Source organism: Ammospiza nelsoni, chromosome 8, assembly GCF_027579445.1.
Source record: "Ammospiza nelsoni isolate bAmmNel1 chromosome 8, bAmmNel1.pri, whole genome shotgun sequence".
Classification (NCBI taxonomy): domain Eukaryota; kingdom Metazoa; phylum Chordata; class Aves; order Passeriformes; family Passerellidae; genus Ammospiza; species Ammospiza nelsoni.
In genome coordinates, this window is record NC_080640.1 from 17,587,066 (window position 1) to 17,609,925 (window position 22,860).

Genomic DNA, 22,860 nt, shown 5'->3' on the forward strand with positions numbered 1-22,860 from the left:
AACATGTTGGGAAGTATTTATTAATATATATGTGTTCTGCTAAACATTTATCCTCTCACATTTGGACCAAGGGTACCAGCAGGTAAACTCAGTTCCACTGCCCGAAGGAGGGAGCTGGATGCGGGAGTTTCAGGACACTGAATGGGGAGGCAGAAGAAGGGGTAAACACTCAGAGGAAGCGGAGGGACCTGTGGGACAGAGTTCATGTCTGCTCCCGACACCAGCTCAGCTCCGGCAGGACCTGACGGGACCAGAACCGGGACCGGGACCGGGACCGGCCCGCCGAGCGGTCCCCGCGCTGTCCCCGCCGCTGCGGAAGTGACGCGCGGTGCGGCGCGGTGCCGCCCAGGCGCAGGCGCGGTGCCGGAGCCGGAACCGGAGCCGTGCCGGTGGAGCAGTGCGGCCCGGCCCGGCCCAGCCCGGCGGTGCCGCTGCCGCTGCCGCTGCCGCTGCGCTGCGGGGCGCGGCTCGGGCACAGCCCGGCGGCAGCCGGAGTCCCGCGCCTCCCCGTCCCAGCCGCGCTTTGTCCAGCGCTCGCTCGCACACAGAGGTGGGTGAAGCACCGCGTCTGCCCCAGCCCTGCTTGGTGCCGGCGGGGCAGAGCCCCGGCGCTCCACGGGCCGGGCGGGCCGTGCCTGGTGCGGTACCTGCTACGGTACCTGCTGTGCTTGAATGCAGGACCAAGCCCTCTGCGGGCGTGTTCCCCGCGGGTGGGAGGAAGCCGTGAGGTGGGACTGAGATCCATGGGCCGCCGTGCTAGGAGAGGATGCTGAACCATAACAACTCCAGGCTTGCCTTAGTAAGTCAGCCCAGCATTGCTTTATGCTCCACTTTAAAGTTTGAATTGTCAAACTGAAGCTTACGGCCTACTACACTCGCTGGTGCTTTCAATGGCAAGTCTTAACCTGTTTCCGAAAGTTGCATTTTTGAGGTTTGGGTATATTAAGTTGTATATGTTTTTGTTATGCCACAGTGTTCTGGAGCATGACCGTTTACACACAAGACTGAGTTCCCTGTCTGGCAAGAAGAGTAATTTTTATATGTTGTCTTACTTGTCTTCAAATCAGTGTCTCCCAGGAGGGTTAAATGTAGTTGCCTCTGAGAGGTTTTGGTCACTTTTGATTGTGAAAGTTGGTGTGGAGATGCCTCTGCAGGAAGGACTGATGGAGAAGTAAACTACCTGGTGTTTTGAAACAAGAATTTATTATAAACGTGTGTTTATTGGTTTGCTTACTTTTTTGGGGGCCACAGTCTTCATGAAGAGCTTTTTATGTGTTTGTGTTCTTATGATAATATCCTTCTTCTTTGTTGCCTTTGAGCAGAGGATGCCAACACACAAGAGTGACCCGCCAGACAGTATCCAAGAGCCAGAGTCTGCCACTGCTTCAAGCAATGATTGCCTGCACAATGATGAGGACTTGGGAGCTGAGCAGGAAAATGGCATTTGTGACAACGGTGTGGGTAACAGTACCGCAGTTCCCAACTCTGACTGCCAGGCTTCCACTTCCATGGCTGTTCCTTTGGAGGTGCCCAGAAGAGGACATCCCCTTTTACAGATCAACAGGCAGCAGATTCAGTCTGTCTCATGTAGTGCACATGCTGCTGAGCTCAAAGATTTAGGAGTTGATGTCTATGACCAGGATGTGTTGGAGCAAGGAGTTCTTCAGCAAGTAGATAATGCAATTAATGAAGCGACTAAAGCAGCAAAAATAGCTAATGCATCAAAAGAATATGAGTCAGTACTGGAGGATTTGAGGTAAATTGTGTTTTTTCTTTCTGTTTTTTTCTGCTACTGACAATCTAATGGGACTTGGTGTCTCCTGTTTTTAGAATCTTAAAGAGGAAAAGATGTTTTGAAAGTGCTTGATCACACATACTCTTTGGAGTCACCTTTTAAAAATGAAGAAAGTATGTTTCACATTAGACAGTGCTTCATTGCTCTTATTTGACTAATCTAGTCATGCATCAAAGCAGCAGGGTAGAGTGCAACTCCTTTTTCTGCTTTGTCTCCTGCCTCACCAAGATGCATCTCTTTTCTGGGCAGTGGACAGTGGCATTATACTCTGTTATTCAAAGTTACAGTGAGAAAAAGTGTCACTATTTCAATTCTGTATGTTTTGTGGGGTCATCTGCTTTGAGTTATGTTCCTTCTGTAACTTGGATGACTCCATCTCATGAATATCATTATCACAAGTGTTTGTAAAAAGTGCTTAATGATACCTTAAAGAAATCAAATGCTTAAGAAACATTGATACTATTGATAGTAGAAGACTTTGAGGAATAGGACCCAGTAATCTTTCAAGTTTTGATCTCCCTTTCTATTTCCTGTCTCATTTTAGTTACCATGTGAACTACTGCAGGTGAATTACTCTACCTGTGAATGCTTCACTGTATTGCATTAATGGTATTTTTTTAGTGCTCAAGAGTGCTGTCAATCTCAGTTATATGTACTTCATTACTTTTCCAGCTTGGGTGTGGAGATGTGAAGTTAAATAAGTTTGCAGCACTGAAATGTAATTTCAGGTGTTGTGGAGCAGAAGAACATAATGGGTAAGGTGTTACTGAGAGAAAATGGAGCAGCATAATCATTACAATTAAAGTATGTGGTTATTGAAAGAGTGCTGCTCAGCACTGTTAATTAGTTTATATTTTCCCATTTTTCTTTCAGAAGCATCCTATGATTTTTCTTATCCCTCTATTTTCACCTTTTCCTCCAAGTCACAAAACAAGATTTACATGAGGGAATGCAAATGGTTTATGCAGATTTGCAGAATCTCGGCTGCATAAAATGTAATGTGAGAATCTGAAAGTTGAATTTTGATAAAATTAACAGATGTAGCTGATTTTGAGCAGAGGGACTAACAGAGCTGACATGAGTAAAGGATAACATAATTGCTTAAAGTCCTGTAGCACGGTGAATGCATGACTAGAGAAAAAATAAGGCAAGAAGTGTTTTTTGAGTAGTTGGCACAAAGTTCATGGTAGAAGCTGCATTATTCTATAATATACACACAAATTTAAGCAGAAAAATGAGAATAAAAATGTTTGAAGTTAAATCCTGTGTAAATTACCAAGTCCTGTTAGTTTAAGTTTTGTGGAAGAAGAGAGTGTCAAGAGACTCCAGGGCCAAGGAAGCAAGAGCCAAGATTAGATGTGCAGGAGGATGGTGTACTGCAAGCAGCACAACTGGAGAGTGACAAAGAGAGGGGATGGTTCAAAAATGTTGAAAGAGAATGGAGAAGTGAGGATGGCAGTAATTGCTGGTAGAATATATCTCTGAGGAAGGATAACAGTGGCAGAATTCAGATTAGAGCTGGAAGTAAACGTGACCCAAAAATTTCCTCCCTGGCAGTGGAGGAGACTTCCTTACTGCTTTCCTTTGCATACAGGGGGAATAATGGCTGCTTTGCAGCTCTTGTCATCAGTTGTCTCATTTGTGTATCCTTATGAAGTATGCTAATATATGAATTAACAAACCTAGGTTTCTTGCTTTTGATGGTGGGACACTTCCTTCTTCCTTGCAAATGAATTCAACAGCAGAAACATTAGGCTGTAGCATGTAGTTCTAATTAAATTTCATATTTTATATGGAAACATGAAAAATGAGAGTGTGTGGGTAGGAGAAGTTTAATGTTGATGTGCTCTTAATTCTTTGAACTAGTCTGTCTCATGAAATTGCATTTTTGTCTTGTAATCTACTTTTTGCATGAAAGGTAAAAAATGCAGGTTTCCTTATATAATGGCATCAAACCATTAAAACTGTTTCAGTTTTTGGGTTGTTTTGTTTACCTTGAATAATGAAAATAACCACTCTTGCTTGTCATCATCAGACTTGTAACTTTTGAGTACTAAATACTACACTGGTTGTCAGTTCACATTTTACTATTATCAAAATGTAGTTTAAACATATTTTATGATCTACAACTTCAAGTGTTAGTCTTTCCAGTGTTGTTTAAATATATTATCCTTATTCAGAACCTTGCCTTTAGACCTTTTTAAGTCTTATGTTAAATCTCCTGGAATTTTTAAATTGTCAGAATGGAGAGAGTGCTTTTTTTCTTTCTAAAATTAACCAAGTCATTGCAATCTTATTATTTTTTTCAGATCATGTACAACATCTCTGAGACATATAAATAAAATTATTGAGGAACTTTCACCTCAAGCTGCTGACAACAAAAATGTTAACAGAAAACTAGATTCTGTGAAACGGCAAAAATATAACAAGGTAATTGGATTACAGTAATTTCCTGTTAGCAATACTGAGTTTCTACTTTGTCTTAAGGTTTGGCTTTGGTTATATAATTCTTAATTATATAGTTCAGAGTCAGTCTAGAAGTGCTGTTCCTTTGAGATGATTTCATACTAATTTAAAGAATTTAAAGTGCTGAATTTTTTTTTAATCTGAGTTTTGGAACAAGATATGAAACTGAAGTTCTGGTCTTCCGGTTCAGAAGATTGATTTGCATTAAATTAATTAAAACCCTCATAGTAATATTTGAAGAATTGACCAAGCCTTGTTAGGGCATGATTCAGTAGTTTAACTAAATCTCAGGTCTCATGGTTATTCCTTCCCTCTGTTCTTTTCCTTAACCCTCTTTCATTATCTGTATCTTGTCAGTACACACAGTTTCTCTCTGTGAGCCCCTTTAACTCATTGCTTTGGCAGAAACTGCTGCAGCTTTTTTTCTGGCAGAGCAGAGTAAAGGCAGTTGTAAAGCAATCCAGCTGGCATCAGGGTAATGTAGGCAATAGGCCTTTACAGCTGTGAATAGGGAAGAGATTTGAAAAAAGAGAAACTTCTACTATTCAGGAGTGTAGCACCTTGATTGGCCCATTGTCTGCTGGAAGTTCACCCTAATACTTTCTCTAATGATAAACCTGACTCTGACACTCCTGTCCTTTGCCCTCAGAAGGCCAGTCTTAAGTCATTTGCCACTGACTCACTCACTTGCAGTTTTTTAACCTTGATAATTTCAGTAACCGGGATAATACCGTGCTTATAATTTAGCCAATTAAGAAAGTGATGAGCCAGTACAGAGCAATGTAAAGGACTAGAAAAAAGCAGCTGGAAATAGTAGGAAGAAATGCATTGAACCAGACTTACTGTTAAAGCATGATCACTGTTCTGTCTGTTTTCATACTGCTTGAGGAGATTTGCACACTTGTTAGTTGCAGGGGAAATTCAGACCTCCTTGCAAGTTTGTTTTTAACCATCTTTGAAGTGAAACAAAAAATCTTTTCAAAATCCTAAGCCATAAAAGTGGTCCTAATAACCTGAATTTTGCAATGGATTTGATTTTTACTGAAGTATGTGCCTTTCTAGGTGAGGAAATACTTCCAAAGCATGGAGTTAAAAATGTGAAGGTTACATTGTCTGTATCTTTGTTTTACTGGTTGGGATGTTTTGTTTCACAAAGGAAAGTTAGGAACATCAAAGACCCATGCCATCACAACTGGACACACTGTTGAGGATATTACAATCAGAAAAAAAGGTGTAACAAAGGAATTTTTAACTAAGAATGATTTTCATAGCAGTAATAAACTATATTCCTTACATAATCTGTAACATTGATCTTTTGAAGTCATTTCACTTTTTATTTTTTTGCTGTTAAATTAACCGTGACCACTCCTGAACTAATAATGTACAAACACCTATCAGGATGTTGGACTGATTTACAATTTCAGTTCCTTTGTAAAAAAAATTCCAACACTTCTGAGATGAAGAATAAATCTTAGTTAATCTTACAGCTCTTATTTGTGACTTGGTAGTTGTGAACTCAGTCTTGCAATCATGAGCAAATCTCTTGGTGTTCTCTGCATCTCAGCAGCCTGCTTTGATGGGCTTCCTTCACTAGAATCAACATATAAAATGGCCTTAAGAAATGTACATAAAAATGCAGTGTGCACATGAATTTTGTGTGTGTAAACAGCTTGATCTTACTATACACATATGGTAAGATAATCATACGCCCAAAATTGTGTTTGCTGTGGGTTGGAGCCCTGCGGTATTTTGGTGATGCTTTTTTTGCACTTTTTTTCTCACATGTGATACTGTAAATATTTGAATATGAGATTCTGCTTGAAACTACTGCAAATATATTGATTTAAGTGTTGTTTAAAAGATTAGCAAATTTATAAAGCTGACTAAAAATTAAATTACTTAATTCTTGTTGAAAGGAGCAACAGCTGAAGAAGATAAAAGCAAAACAAAAACGTCTTCAAGGAATACTTGGTTTAACAGACTTTGCTGATGAAGCAAATGAGATTGAATATGAGGAAGATGAAGGTATGTGTAGGAAAAGGCTGAAAGTTCTGTTCTACTTTGTAATGCCTTTTTTCTGTTTGAAAAATGCCTTGTTTCTGTTTCTATCTTGTAAGATTTTTGAAAGGAAATAAATTTCAGTGGTTGGTGTTCAAAGAGAGTTAAGAACACTTATTCTGTACACCTGCAGATTTGCAAATCTTGGCATATTCATGTGGGAAGTTTTAAAAAATGGATGTTAATCTGTGTTCAGCTGTGTAGGGATAGCTGAGGCACATTAGAGTATTGGGCTTAATAAATTGGAAATCCTAACATTTCTTTTCACAGCTAATTTGATAAAGATGACTAACATCATGATTGAATTACATTTTATATGCTGGATGCTATCAATCAGCATTAACAAAATTGGTTTTTCTTTCTGTTGGGAAGTATCACTAGAAATGGAAGAGGGAAGTGCTCTTCTTCTCAGGCTGCAGTGTGATTTTTAAAATTAAAAGTAAGTTTTCTTCTAGAATATGTTGCCTCAGTGTTTTGCTAGGTGTTCTTCCTCCCTGCTCTCTGCAAGCTAAGCCTGGCCACAGTCAATAACCTGAAGTATTCTGCAGGGTAAGTTTGGGTCCCATTTGTGTCTGTGCATCACCTGTGGATTATATTATTATTTGCAGAGGTGAAAAAACTTTTTGTGCTGTTTGACCCTTGCACATGTGGCTGGAGTAGATTCTCATCTTGTACAGCTCATGCTTCTCTCCTGATTCAAAGGAGTCAAAGCCTCAGTTAACTTTTCTCAGAAGAAAAGCATATTAAATCCTATTTTCTTTGGAGGGCTCATACAGCAAAACTCAGGCACCCAGTGTGTTGAAATGTAACTAAGAAGTGAGTGGAGCCCAACAGAGGAAATGGAGCAGTTCCAGTAGGAAGGGGTGGAGATGGAAGGGTTTTCAGGCCTGGTGCACTGTTGTTACTCATTAAACATATGATAGATACAGTGCTTTAAAATGGGACATTTAAAGCTGTGCTGGCAATCCTCATAGACTTATTTTGAAATTCTGGGTCCTAGTAATAGATTTCAGGGCAGAATTCCCCTTCAGCTTCCTGAATTCAAGAGCTTTTCTTTCTCTTTGGTTTCAAACAGCAGTTACAGTTTGTGTATAATAAGTGCACCTAAAAGTGCTCTTTTATGGCAGAGTGCTGTGCAGCCAATCTGACTTTAAAAACCATCATCTTCATATTAGTATTGTAGGCTAGGAAGACAAGTTTTGGGTTTTTTGGTTTCGTTTTATTGTTTGTTGTTTTCTCGTTGGGTTTTTTTGAAGCATATGGTAGGACAATCTGTGTTTTGTGACATTTTTGTCTGCTGTGGTGTGGCAATCAAAGTGTCAAATTTCAAGCTTTTGAGTAGGACTGAAAAATCAATAATAAAATTGAAGTGGGCAGTGTTGCTGCAGATGGGAACACAGTGGTTTCTTGTTCTGAACATGGTGACATATTGATGGTGACATACGTGGTGCATTAGAGTTCATGTATCATTCGAATTGTAATTTTATGGTAGCTCTCACTGCTGAGTGTTGTCTCAGAAATATTTGCATTTTGATAGTATGTGTAACACCCTTGTTCCTGTGTTTTAGCTACACAGAAGGTGTTAAAGGCATGCTGTATGTTCTGACTTTTGTTGCAGAACCTGGTCCATCATCCCTTGGCAGCATGCTTATGCCTGCTCAGGAAACAGAGTGGGCAGAGCTCATCCGAACTGGTCAGATGACTCCATTTGGAACTAAAATACCTCAGAAGCCAGAGAGGAAGGCACGACAGTTAAGGCTAAATGAAACATCTGATTTTGAGAAGTACTTAGCAGACCAGGCTAAATTGTCATCTGAAAGGAAGAAGTTATCCCGTCACAAGGGAGCAAAGAAGAAAGCACAAGCCAAAAATGTTCAGTGTGTGGCTCCTGCAGCTGCCATAAAGGAGAAAAGTGGTAAAGCCCTCTCAAAAACAGATAAGCGTTTAAAAAAACACTTGAGAGAGCTTCAGAAGCACGCCCTTCAGATTCATTCCAAGGCCAGGATTCCAAAGGAACAGAAATATCTTGAGGCCAAGAAGTGCAGGCGTGAGCAAGAGGATGATAGTGGGGAGTCTGAGTACGTACCTGATGAGGAGCTCTTGGATCCAGAAGCAGCAGAAGAGGAAGAAGAGCAGGCATCTTCTCTTGCTGAGAATGATTCTGATTATGAACTTAAGAGTTTATCAAGAAAAAGGGTAAAGAAGAGTTTTAAAGAAGCTGAAAATGATGCTGATTATGTTCCAAGCTCTGAGGAAGAGGAGCATACACCAGGGAAGCACAAAGTGAGACGATGGAGAGATGATGGAGATGTGGACTATTATAAACAGAGACTAAGGTTAGTCCTAGACATTTTTATTAATAATAATAAATTAGTATGTTGAACATGCAAAGGACAATAGCTATAATAGAATGCTAGGGAGTGTGTTGAAGTAAGGGAAATGAGGTAGTCAGAAGGATCATAGATAGCCTTCCAGAAGGATGCAAACATGGAGCTTAATGAAAACAACTTTGCTGTTGAACTTTTCTTGTTGTTATAGGTCCTTATTTGTGGATCACCTGTGCTAATCTGTGATTTATGAAATATGTATAACCTATGTGTGGGTGATCACAGGCGTGTTGTCTCTTTTCTAGTATAAGGGTTGAGTTTCATAAAATAAACTTCAGCTTGTTGATGGCATGTGTACTTTTAATTAGGTACCTTTACTGAATATCCTTCAGGTAGTTACACAGTTCTCTAGAAAATCATGGAACTTGAAAACAGCTTCTTTAAAGTGAGAGGAAGAACATGTATTAGGATAGTCAGTGAAGGGTGATTGATGTAGTGATAAAGCCTAGCATAGGAACTTGATTAATGCTTGGGAAGCTCAAATTTCACACTTCTGTGCAAATATAAAATCTTATGGATTTAAATGGTGCTGTGTCAGAGAATATCAAGTAGAGGTATGAGCACCATCTCCCCTGTGGTGAGAGCCTGGGTTGCTGTGGAGGAAGAGGTGTCTTCTGCTAGCAGAAGTGCTCTCAGTTGGAGAAAATGTCATGTAGAAGGAGCCCAACTTCACTTTCACATCCCAGGTTACAAAGGCAGATTAGAAACTGATGTAAGGCAATATGTTTGCAAACCCAGGATGTTGCTTTTCAAAAGTAAGGCATAGTTTATTGCTCTTGAATAGAAATTTTGGCAAGAAGCTAATCTGAACAATGTCCAGAGGGTCAAAAGAATGTATTTTCTATGGCATTCATTAACAAATGTAATTGTTCTTAATCAGTAAAATATTTACTGGTTTATTGAATAAAACTGTATTCTTCACATTTAAAGTAGACCAATATTAAATCATTTTTAATTCAGTGTTTTCATCAAGAGTAATTTATTTTGATTGAAAGTTTTAATATGACTCACAGTTTAAATTCATTCAAAAACGTTTTTTAATAACGTTAAGATTGTGACAATTTATCCTTAGCAAAGTCATATCATAGACTACATTTCTTTTGGTTACTGAAGTTACAATAAAAACCTAAATGAATTTTAGAAATATCAATAACTGTAATTGCTACCAAAACACTACATCTCTTAAAAATTTCATAGCTACAGTTATTGTGGCTGTTAAGCTGCAGCTGTCCACATTGATGTTTTTATGCTGACACCCCCAGGTAATCTTCATTATGGGAAATGCCATGAGAAAATAAAATGTAGTGAATTAAGAAACATATTAAGAATGCTATAGAAATGATGTCATTTGCTTACATTTATATCTTGTTTCATGTCAGTTTTACTTTTGAATGCAAATGAATGGGTGAGATTATGGTATATTTTACCCGTGAGAGAGGCAGAGGAAAGTCCTTCAGGATTACTTTATTCTTCTGAACATCTCGTCTTGTGCTTGGCAATGAATTCAGTCCTACACTCTTAGAGACTGAAAATGAGTTTCCTTAACATTAAAACTTTTCAGAGATGGGACTTCAAGAGATTGGTCTGTGTCAAGGGGAAACTACATTGATGTTGTTAAAGCAGGATAATTAGCTAACTGCATGACTGCAGAGCATCCCTAGAACAAGAGACTGTTGTCAGAATAGGAGCTGTTGTCTGTAGGAAATGTCGGGCAGGAGAGCAGCCTGTCCTTCTAAAGACTGCTTCCAGAGACTGGCCTAGTCACTCAAAGCAAGGTGTGAGCAATGGAACATGAAAAATTAAAATTTAGCTATGCAGAGTCAGCTGAGGCTATCAGGAATTTCAGGGTTTTTCCTTGTGTGGATCTTGCCTTTCTCTAGTTAGTGTTACTGGAGCTGTGTTTCTGTGTAGACATGCAGACGAACAAAATCTCTTCTGAAAGGTCTATACCTAAGGTGAATTCATAGCTTGCTAGAATAGTGAACAGTACCAGGGAACATCAGGTTTATGGAGAGTAAGGTAAATAGGATACTGTCATGCACCTGTAGGTAATTCAAATACTCACTGAAAATTAGTGTATTGTCTTTCCCAGCTATCCATACTGGCTATTATCAGCTGAACCCAGAGGCTTAGGTAGTCAGTCTCTATGATGGTACTGGAATGTCTCAGAGACTTGATCTCCATCAACAGGTATATTGACAGATCAAAACCTGTTCCCTCCTGCCCAGATGAATGCTCAGATGTCGTGGTTTAACCCCAGCCAGCAGCCCAGCCCCACACAGCCACTCACTCCCCCACCAGGGCAGTCAGTTTATTTGAAGACTATGGAAAAAATGAAAATGGACCTGTTTTTTAACTTCTTTTACCAAGAAGCACAAAACAATAGTAACCTTGAATGCCTATTAAATGTGTAGGAAGTGAAACTTTTTTGGTTTTTTTCTCAACAAGAAAACTGCTACTTTTTTTTTTTATTATTCTCGAGCTTTGCAGGTATGGAAACCACAAAGTATCAAGATTTTGTTTATATTACTTAAAGTTTTCCTTTACATATATTAAAATTCCAAACATAAGTATAAAGTATTTTTCCTGCTTATATGTAGTTAATGCATTACATTATTGATATCAGGACAGTGTCAGTATAAGGTAAGAGCTTGGAGTCATAATAAACCTTAGCAGTCTGAAGTACATTCTTCCTGTACCAGTTGTCAATATGTATCTGCCTGCTGCTTCAAGGAAGGAATTACAAGTCATATTATGGGAGATCAGTACTGTATCTGTGTTTTCTTGTGTATTCTGTGTAGTTTGTTAAGTACAATTGTTTGACTTCTATTGCTGTCAAGTGCACAGAGGCAAGGCTGGGAAGCTGCTTCTTTTCTTGTCTTTCAAGTGATATCCAGGCACTTGAGTAGCAGGAAATTTTGACTGCCAGTACGCAAAGCAGTTGATTCATAAAGAAAAAAATTGTGTTAAATTAAATCGGTTTTCATAGATCAGTTTTCATGTGCTAGCTTTCTTTGATGTATCTGAGTTATTGAATCTCTCTGTGTTTCAAAGTTCTAAGTTAAAAAAGGATTAAATATTACCTTTCCTAAAAGATACTTTCTTAAAGCATTCTTGCTGCTCTTTAAAGTGACAAAGCCAGGACACAAATGAAGATATATTTTCTCTCACTCACTGAGTACACCTTTCATTCTAAACTCAAGTGTGTAATTTTCTACATCAGTCTTAATTTACTTATGGAGGCTTGTGGTACTAAGTGCATGTATTTCATCTGTTAGGACATACCAATTAAATCCACCCATACAGACCATAAAAAGTTAGATCAAAAAAGCAATACTGAATGCCTCAATTTAGCAAATTAGAATAATCTGTAAGGGATTCTTAGCTGTATAAAATATAAAACATATTGTGCTTCACAAATGCAAACTATATTAAATACTCAGCTTGGTTCCTGACTGCATTTAAAAAAAAACCAAAAAACTTAAATTGTGTTCATTACTGTTTTGGGTGCAAAATTTCTTTCTAGGGTATTGCAATAAGTGTGAAATGGGCTTAGTATCTGAATACATTCCTATATTAAGAAGAAATTTAATTGTATGATATATGGTTTTCATACTTCACTTTCAGGGATAAAATTACATTTATGTCAGTGACAATGGACAATATAAGACAGATTTCTTAAAGGTCATGCTTCTGTTTTAAAGAGACTTTGGTAATATAGTAAAAGCTGTATTTTATGATTGCTTAGGCATACTAATGATGTTTAACTGATGTGTGTAAGGAATTTATTGACCAAATGAGAAGTAAGTTACTGTGTATTTTAGTCAAAGATGATGACCACTATTTCTCACTCCAAAGTCTGACTTGAGGGAAAGATACAAGACCAGATTAGCCAATAGACTGACCTGGTCCTGGAAATAGTGTTTGTCCTCCCATGGCTTCAGCCATTTGGATAGTTACACTTTTCTTTATAAAATAATGACATTTCAGTGTAGAATATCTTAATGGTGTGTGATACATTAAGTTCACAGCCTTTCAGAAACTGAATAGCTTCTTCAAACTTTGAAAGTTGTTTGTGATAACAAGTTGCTGCTATTTCAGAAACTGGTCATTGATGACTAAAAACTTCTAGATATTTGGAAGAGATGTAATACTTCAGTGAAGTAACAGAGCATGTAAAAAGGAAATATTTTTCAGGAAAATTAAGTACAGAGTTTATTACTTCAAATTCTATATATTTTCCATGTATAATTTTAGGAAAAATCTCAATGTTGGTCACACTTCTTGAAGAAAATGTACTAGCTATATGGAGGTGAAGTGCCTAAATTGCTGGACAGCTTCGAGTTAATCTTGTAGTTTCCTCTTGGTTGTTTCTGGATCACTTTTTCCAATGCACACTAGAGGGCAATCTGCTCCTTCCCAGGGGAGGCTGCTGCTCCTGTGCTGGCTGGCGGTGATTCGTGTTGGAGTGCAAAATTAATGGCAAATTCTTGTACAAATTATTGCCCTGCTTGGGTTTAGTATGGATTGTTTACCTACATGTCTCTTGATAAGCTGTGTAATCTGTAGTTGTTTTGATTTTAGTATGGTAAGTAGGAATTTCCTTCCTTGGTTTGAGTCCTGTCATAACCCAGTCAGATGAAATTATCAAGTTGTGGCATGTCTCAGTTCCAGTAGTGATGCACTCTGAAGCAGTGACTGTCAGCATGTGTCGATTTGAATTTCTTTTTCTGGAACTCAAAATTAAGACCCCCTGTGCCTGATAGCATAACGTTGTAGTACTGAAATAAACATAAATGCATTCTTATGATATGACTTTAGAAGGTATCATATCTGCCTGCTAGACTGCAGACCATGAGTGTAATTTTGTGATTTAGCAGACTGCTACTCTAAAATAAGATTTCCATTCCTGTTAGGATAGGTGTATAAAAGAGGAAAACACTGACACTTAATGTGTTTTTAGTAAGTTCTTCTTTACAACTTAGCTGGATTCATGATGTTATGTAATGAAATAAGAAGAATCCTGTATAAGCATTAGCAAATCATCAGTTTTAAACAGCAAACTGTTGGCTGTTTTTTGTTTCATCTATTTTTTTCCCTGGATATGCTCTTTTTTCCCCCATCATTATTTTTGCTTCTGAAGACATCTTAACTTAAGAGATCAAAATATGCTTCAGTGAAACTGGCTCTGTAAACCTGACCAGGGTTGCGTTGTCTTAGTTTTTCAGTGCTTTCATTCTTGGCAGTGGTTGGAGCTTATGTGTATTTGGAGATGGTGGTGTTTATTTTGAGTTAATAGAACAATACCAAGTTCATGACTAGTTCCATAAAGACAGACTTGAAGTATGTTCTCAAAAGATACTGCTGAAAAGTCCATCTAGAGACCTCACACAATCAGCTTCCTTTCATGAGAAGGAGTGTATGATTGTTTGCTCTTGCACTGCATTCAGAACAGTAGCTTATGGATGTTTTTAACCTGTTGTGTGCCTTGCCAGTTTCTGTAGGATTTTGTCAGTTTACCCACCACATTCAGTGTGCCTGCAGTAAATGGCACTTCCAGGGGAGAATTCCAGCAAATGCCAAATTGTCAGTGAAGTGCTGTTGTTCGAGTAGTACACAGCCAGCTAGAGTACACTTTACCTTTAGAGGCAGATGGGTTTGGGTCACTGAAACAAGTTCATCATTTTGTTGTGATGTCGAAGATCCTTTGATACTTTCTCAGCGGTGGGGGAATGATGGGACAGGAGGGTAATTCTCTGAGCTGCCTGGAGTCCAAACAAGTTGAGACTGCAAACCACAAATCACACTGTAATTCCAGAACCTCATAAAACTCATTCTCTTAATAATAACTGCGTTACAGATTTAAAGCATGTAACCCTGAAGATGGTGATGTTTCCAACTGAGTCTTCTGTATAAGATTATACAGTGCTTCACTTTTCTCTACAGGAAGGAAGTTAAATTTAAGTGTTCGATTAAATTAATAAAATTGCTTTGGAACACCTAAACTTTATCAATACTTTGGTGGAAGGGGGGTTTAAGGGGAGTGAGATTTAGGACTTTAAAGTTGCCAGGCTTTTTGGTGCTATGAGCTGCTGATTCCATTATATTAGCAATTTTGTCTATAGAAAATTAGAAAATTATAACTAGCTATAAAACGTATACATTTTATAATACACTTTAATATATCAGACATTTCAAGCATTTACTTGCATAATTCTCTCCTCCAAAGCATTGCTATTTTAAATCATGACATCAGAGCATGTGGGGTTGTTTTGGGTTTTTTACTTGATCAAAATTCAGTGTAATTTTCATGCAGAATCTTTTCCATGCTATAATTGAATGTTGATTCCTTGTATTACTCCAGGAAGTGGCAAAAAGAACGTTTGAAGGATAAAGAACATCAAACAGCTGAGGAACTTTCTGAAGAAAGTGACGTTGAATTTGAAGAGGGCTTCAAAGTACCCGGATTTCTCTTCAAAAAGCTTTTTAAGTATGTATTATGTACTTTATTTCAGTATGATGCCACTCTATGCTGTTAATAATATTAGTAGAAGTAGTCACAGTGAGTTCCAGATAACCTTTGCTGTAACGTGTATTTTAGTGAATGATGCCTAACTTTGCTTCAATTGTTTCAGTAGGATTCTTTCTTTTTTAAAAGATTTCAGGATCAAACTTCAAAGAAATAAACTTATTGTGAGCACAAAATGTAATTATGTGAAGATAACTGGCTGATGTGAATATTGTAAATGTGAATTAGCTAAACTATGAATTGAGAAGCTCTCCTTGTCTATTTGTATAAATGAATTCTTTTATTGATATATGCTTGTTCCTAATTCAGGTGTGGAGTGGTAGAATAATTTTCCTTTGAAACATAAGATGATGGTAAGTCGTGATAAAAGAAAACAAGAAACAGGTGTTTCTCTGATTGAGTGGAGTGAAATTTTCTGCCACTAGAAAATATGGAGAACTTTTTCTTTAAGTAACTACTGAAAGTCTTTTCAAAGTAACTGTTGGTAATCCATACTATAAAATAATCTTGAACATTTTGCCAGGTAAAATTTTAAAATCTAGAGAGTAAATTCTTAATTCCTCTGGTAGATGGAAAACACTCTACAACTCATTCTTTAGTTATTTAATGCTTAATTACAGATTTCAACATAAGTGTTTTCTGTTTCAGTTTTTTAAAACATAGTGCCCTATGATGCTTTCAAGTTCATCTCAAAAAAAAAAAAAACCAACACAACTACAAGTTAGCAGCTAACCAGTTATTTTTATCCATAATCTCTCCCTTAAATTTGATGCATAATGGGCTTGAATTCAGTTTTGTTGGCAACATTTCACACAGCAGGAAAATCTTCTCGTCTCTTGAAAGCAAAGTCTGTTGAAACGTTACTGTAGTAGAAAGCCCTGGTTTATAATGGGTGTGTGTGGTAACCCTTCCAAGAGAACCACTTAGTCTTGACCTCAGAGAAATTATTACTGTTGTCCTGTAGTCCTCAGAAGGAAAGCACTAGCTCAGAAATGGGGTTGAATTAATGCCTTGGTTGCTGGGACCATCCAGAGCCAATATGTGGTCTCCAGTTGTTTATGCGAAGGTACTGCACAAATATTCATCTTGAGGACGGATGTGTGGTCTGAGCAACCCGAAGGGAAATGAAATAGAGCAGTCACTAAAAATTAATCTTGAAGATGCAAGCCTCACTAATGAAGGGTATCCCTGCAAGCATGAGTCAGTTGGCAAAACTTCTTAAGTGGTTAGAAAGATCAATTGCGATGAATGATTTGTCTGACTCGTAACTTAAATGCTGAAATCTCCAGTGTAGGAAAGCCCATGGTCAATAGGCATTAAACTGTGGAGTTCTGAGCAAGTTTAGTACAAAACAAGGAAGGGTATTGGCCCAAGGACATGTATAGCATGTACTTAAAGTGATCTTCCTGCATAGTTAAATTCCAAAGAAATTAGCACCTGCTGGAAATAGAATCCTGACTCTCAGGTTTGTTTTTTGGAAAGTCTGTTAAAGTGGACAGTCTGTTTCTTCCATGCACACTTGTCTGCTTTGCTATAAATATTGATCAGGAATAACATGGATGCTGCTGTGGAACAAAACTTAGCAGACCTGCAAACATTGCCTTTTTCCATCTGCATAAGCCTGCAAGAATGCTCTCTCTATGTTTTCTTTTTAGAAAACAGCCTTCATCACTGTTTGCTTCCAGTGTGTGATTTCCCTGATAAATCTGGAACACAATTTTGTCTCTGCAGCAATGCAGCTGAACTCTGGTGTCTGCTGTGGTGAATTTCGATGCATCACAGCATGATTGCTTGTGTGCAATGCAATACAATGTAACTATTTTGGAGGGCCAGCAGCACTTTTATTTACTTCCAGAATATTTTTGGAGTTAAAAAAACAAAAAACCAAACAAAAAACCTTATAAAAATCGGTGCAATAAAAGTGTAAGGTTGAAAATAATTCATTATCTTTCCATATAACCACAAAAATGGAGTTCCTTTAACTTTTGAATAGTTACATTGCATGTTTATATGATCATACAAAAACAGCACCTGCATCTTTTATGTTTTTATATAACCATGCAGTAGAATTTTTCACAAGCTTAATTATCTACTGTGAAACTTTCTCAGGAGAAGGAAGGAGAGGGAGAAATATGTTTATAAATTATTCTAATTTTAAAGCTCTTGTATTGTTTTTTAGTATTACATACAGTTTGTATTAGGAAGTTATTGAATGGTTGTCTTCTGAAGAGACATGCTGAACATTTGTCTGGGGGAGCACCTTCTGACTGGAATTAGGGTTATTTTCAATTCTTTAATGTTTTTCGGAAGATGTTTTGTCTTCATAAAATGTAGTAATGATAGCATCTTAATCCAATTATAGCTAATCCTGCAAGCCATTTCATAGTTGTTTTATAGATTGCTGCATTTTAAGGTGAATTAATTTCTAATAAAAGGGTTTCTTAAGGGCTTCGTGGCATAATGCTTTTGAGACACTAGCAGATAGTGTGATGTCTGAACCATTAGATGTGTTCTTTGATCATCTTTTTTTAACTACTCAAGCCATTTGTTTGTCTCCATTTAGCATTCTCTAAATCCATACCAAACTCATCACAAATTGATTTTTAATAGTACTTTGTAGACACTAGTGTCATTAGCTGTCAGTAGTCCTAAATATTATTTGTTCAAGGATGGAAACAGGATTTTGAAATGCACATAAGAAATCACCTAAAATGAATGACCCCTATTTAAAAAGTGTTTTGCTCTTTGCTGTGCTCTGCACTCCAGAAATTCATGCCATCAAGAAAATTATCAGTAAACTTTTTTTCCTGTAAGTTACAAGGCGCTGAGGTGCTAAAACATGTTTGATTTTTTTTTAAGTGATTTAAAGGTATGCTTTTTCATTTATTTCTTTTCAATTTAACCCCCACACATGATATGTTATTTCTACTGGTCTCACTATTTTGTGTTATTATAAAAAGGTATGTCCTAAAGTGATTCTCAGCCCAGTATCTTATCTTCACCTTTTTAGCTTGCTGTCATAAATCTTGTTTTTAGTCCACTTCTTTTAAATGGAATGTATTTTACATCATTGCTTGTACTATTTCCAGTGAAGGGACTGAGAGTAGAAATTGCCCTGATGCTCTCACATAATGCTCTGCTGTATCCCCTGCACTGCAATAGTATCTATTGCTTAGTCTTGGGTTTTTTTCTTCATTGAAAGAGACTAAATGTTATTAAATAAATTTATGCTTAAAAAAGTATGTTTTGGCAGATGTGATCCGTTTTTCTAGTAGAGTATGAAGTCTGTATCCCTTACAAGTCCACTTTTTCCTTCAGTTCAAGGAGTATGTTCCAAATAATTTTATTTGCTAGACCCCTGCATCTTGTCTTTTGTGAAAAGATAATGCTTTATAAGAGTAACTTTCAAAGTTGCTTTTAGCACTTAAAATATATATGAAATAAAATACCCTCTAATTACAATGACTGTCGGTTTAATTACAAATGTTTTAGTGTTGCATAAAGAACAAAAGTCACATGTAATGTCTGAGTGCATCAAAAATGTATGACCTAGTAAATACAGCGCTCATGTAAAACACACATCCAGCATGTTACAGTAACTGGTATGAGAACCTTGCCAAATGATTAATTCATGAGTACTTTCTGTTATGATCTGTATTATCAAACATTTGCCATCTTCTCTTTCCTTGTTTTAGGTACCAGCAGACAGGTGTTAGGTGGCTTTGGGAATTGCACTGCCAGCAGGCAGGAGGAATTCTGGGAGATGAGATGGGATTGGGCAAGACCATTCAGATAATTGCCTTCTTGGCAGGTCTGAGCTACAGCAATATGAGGACTCGTGGTTCAAATTACAGGCAAGTGCTTCTCTGCAGACTGTCAGTCTGTGGAGCTCAATTAATATTTCATCAGATGTATTACTGGTGGAGGAGGGTCCTGTGAATTATTAATGACATTTCAATTACAATATTCCTTTAATTCTTTTAGTGGGGGACATCAAAGGAAAAATTTTACGAGACAATGGAGCTGTAGGGCAGGAAAAATTAAACATGTAACACTTTTAATGAATTCCAGGCATTGATGCTTCATTTTGCAGATGAGCCACACTAGATATTTTGGGTCAATACAGTGTCTAAGGTTACCTTCCACAAATGGATTGTTTACAAACTCAATTACTTTAATATCAATAGTTTACACAATATGGAATTTTAAATTAGATGTAATACCTTTAGTTCCATTTATTAAATTTTACATTAAAATATTTGTTCTGGCAAGCCACCAGGTAAATGTTTTACAGGAAGTAGCAAGCTGATTTGCAGTGAAAGTTAGAGTTTCTGATGGGCAGGGAATTATCCATGCCAAAAATTAGTAGTAAGAGTAAAACCAGTAACTTATGCAGAGGAATTTCAATCTGCTTATTTTTTTTTGTTGTTGCTGCTTTTCAAGACTTATGCTAGTGTGAATGGCCTTTCTTACAAGGTATTTTATGGTTTTTTGTTACTGAACAATGCTTTGAAATTGCTCCTTCATAGGTGGCATTACTGGCAAGATACTTGTTTGCATCCTTAGATTTGCAAAAGCACTCATGAATAGTACTTGAGTTTTCTACTTCTGTTGGCCTGTTTACCTGATGTAAATAGCTGCATGAAATTTAGCAACTATCATAGTACTGTTCGAAGCAAATAATTACCTTTATGTAGAGGTACGTTTAAATTATGTTTAACTTGTACACAAACTGTAAAATAATGCTTTAAAGAGAAAATATTCCTGTTTTCTCTCTGGTTTCTTTCTACTATAGTCTTAATATAAAAATAAACTCCATAGATCCTTCATTCAGGCCAGCTGATTTACTTTAATATGGCTGCCTGGTTAAGGATGCTATTATACAGATTATTTTATATTCCCTACCCCACTTGGGAGACCACTGAGTTGATGGAAATCCTTCAGGGACATCTCTTGACACTGTTAAATAGCACAAAACTACAATAAAAGTTCGAAAGGGCCAAAATCGATTTGCCCATCTAAGTTGCAGTGCTCTTTCTGCATGTAAGATAATGTTTGAGTTTCATGTTTTGTCTGGTGCATGTCACTGCATCATGACTGTAATTCTGTGGGAGGAAACAAGGTTTAATATATTGGTGAAGCTTGCTCTGATTTTGTGTGTGTGATGCTGTAAGGCAGACAGTCAAAACAACTTCATCTTTAATAGTTAAGTGTTTTCCCGCCCTGGGCTGAGAAGGCAGTGATATTGGTTACCAGTAGTACTGGTTAACTTGTTTCTGCTTGGATGAGTGTAGTCTGATAGGCAGGAGACTTCCTGGGCAGCCTTTCTGCAGGGCCGGCACTAAGAGGGGCAAAGCTGTGTGGTCAGAGCTGTCAGTGTCTTCCAGCCTAGCTTGGGTTTCCTTACCTTGGTGTGTAACAAAAACCTTTTGCTACACACTTGCCTTCATTTATTTGAAACATCAGATGGGAAACTGACAGAAAGTTTATACACTGATTATTTACCCATCTGTGCTCTTCTGGATACTGGACATAAACATAAACAGCTCAATCTCTCCTTTGAGTGGCAGAGATTAATTTCCATGGTGCTTAGGTAAATAAAAATCCATTGCCCCAGAAATAGTGTGTTGCTCTTGCTGCCCTGTTCTCTTATTTTGACTAGGGTTTAGTTATTGTTTCAGCTTGAAAATGTGATTTGCCAGTCCTTGGAAACATTTGGTTATAATAAAACATTTTTGAGTGTTTAAAGATTATAAATACAGCATCAGTACAGTTTGCTTTTTCTTGGTAGTAAGTTGCAGGAATTTGAACTTATGTGCAATTCCAATTTCATCCAATTAAATAACAACAAATAAAGGATTGTTGTTATTTGGGCTTTATAAACCAAAAGAAATAGATTTGGATATATTGACCAAATATGACATTGATCATAAGCTATTAATACAATGCAGCTGTGAAAAAGGGACAGAATACAATATGGCAATATATTTGGAGTAGGAACAGGACAGTATTATTACCTTGGTACAAGGCACTAGTAAGACTTTGGTTTTGAATGTTTTAAATGTCACCTTTGTTCAAGGAAAACAAATATAAATTGGATAGGCAGCAGAGCAGATCTTGCAGCGTTGCAGTGATTAGGAGAATGAAGGATGCCTCCCAAGTGTAGCAAGCAGAAGTATATGATTTGTTTTGTTTTGTGGAACAGCTCAGACTGGAAGAAGCTAGATGACTCTTTTATATAAATAAATAAAAGCTCTCAGGAGAATAATAAAATGTTGGCTAGTGGAGAGTGGGTAAAGTCAGACTAGACACAGAAGAGTTTTCACACAGCCAAGCAGAGAGGGAGTGGAGTTTCTGAAAATTGATCCTAGGAGGTGTGAACTCTTTGTGTAAACTGAGGGGGGAAAAAAATCTGGATAAACGTTACATGTGAGCTTGTGTGAAAACAGACCAGGGGAATAAACAGATGTGTTTTGTTACTATCCATGAAGAGTAAGAAACTAGTATGTTCTGGGAAAGTTGGCTTTTTTGCTGTAGGTATTTTTAAGAGCAATAGCAGTGATTTTTTGGATTCATAGCATAGTTGAAGTTATTTTTCATGTCTCCAAGTTGTTTCTTCCCTTTGGATTGCAGGGAGTTTTAATTAGACCATGTAAGGTTATGTTATATTTGTTCATATTAAGCAATGTCCAGGTTGTTGTTCTGCATATGTATAATAATTCTTTTGATAAAGAATATTATTTCTTCTTGATAGCAGTTTCTGAAGATATTAAGGGGTTTAGGTTTTTTTAAGCAGGGTGTTGCTGTTGTCTGAGAAATCCTTTATTGCTATCAGTGTGTGATCTTGAATGTATATTGTGATCTTTACATTGTTTATTTAGTGTCACTTGGATAGTACATAGACACAGATCAATGTATGATAACTGAAGTACTGCCTTTGTTTGCAGAGTCATTTTTTTCCATTTTTTAAAGAGCAAATATATTTGAAAAATAACTGCTAGTAACCACTACTTAATATATTTCTTACAGGATTGTTGGTATTTATTTGTGGCAGTTATTTGGCTGGTGTGCAAGGGATTTTTCCCTTCTTAATTAACCTTAAGAGCAGCTCTGAACTTCATATACAGAAAGACTTTGTTTCAGACCTCTTTAGTAATTCTCAGTAATAAAATTACAAATAAGAAACTTATGAGACAGTTTGAGCCAAGCTCAGATCTTAACATCCATGGATGATATAGTCTGCCAGTTTAGAGTCCTTGTCTTATCAATAAACTATGGTGTTGAGAGTGCAGTATATTACCAACATGAAGCAGAACACCTGTGTGTAAGTTCATTTGTGAGACTCTAGCTACACATTCTGTATAATAGAAGTAATAAAATAATTGCTTGTTAATGATTTCTTTTCACTTATAGAAACAGCAGTCACTAAAACCTGATTTGTAATATCACAGGAGGAAGTTCCCTTATGCCTTATTGTTTGGAGCTGTTCTATTCCTGTTTAGCTTGATAGATGCATCCATTAACTGTTCAATGAGTGGATTCTTTTTGCAGTACCCTCTTCATCTTCCTTTAAAAAACAGACTTCCAGGAAAACAAATTGCCAATTAATTTGCATAGCTCTCATA

At 37.3% G+C, this 22,860-nt stretch overlaps 1 protein-coding gene across 1 annotated transcript in view; it reads left to right on the plus strand.

Moving 5' to 3' along the window:
- The first annotated feature begins 1,256 nt into the window (after positions 1-1,256).
- ERCC6 (ERCC excision repair 6, chromatin remodeling factor) overlaps positions 1,257-22,860 on the plus strand; it is a 43,130-nt gene continuing 21,526 nt past the window's right edge. Inside the window, exons 1-6 of the mRNA XM_059477411.1 lie at positions 1,257-1,756; positions 4,105-4,225; positions 6,178-6,286; positions 7,938-8,655; positions 15,071-15,196; positions 18,931-19,089. Of these exons, the coding sequence (XP_059333394.1) occupies positions 1,257-1,756; positions 4,105-4,225; positions 6,178-6,286; positions 7,938-8,655; positions 15,071-15,196; positions 18,931-19,089 (1,733 nt within the window). The remainder of the gene's footprint in view (positions 1,757-4,104; positions 4,226-6,177; positions 6,287-7,937; positions 8,656-15,070; positions 15,197-18,930; positions 19,090-22,860) is intronic.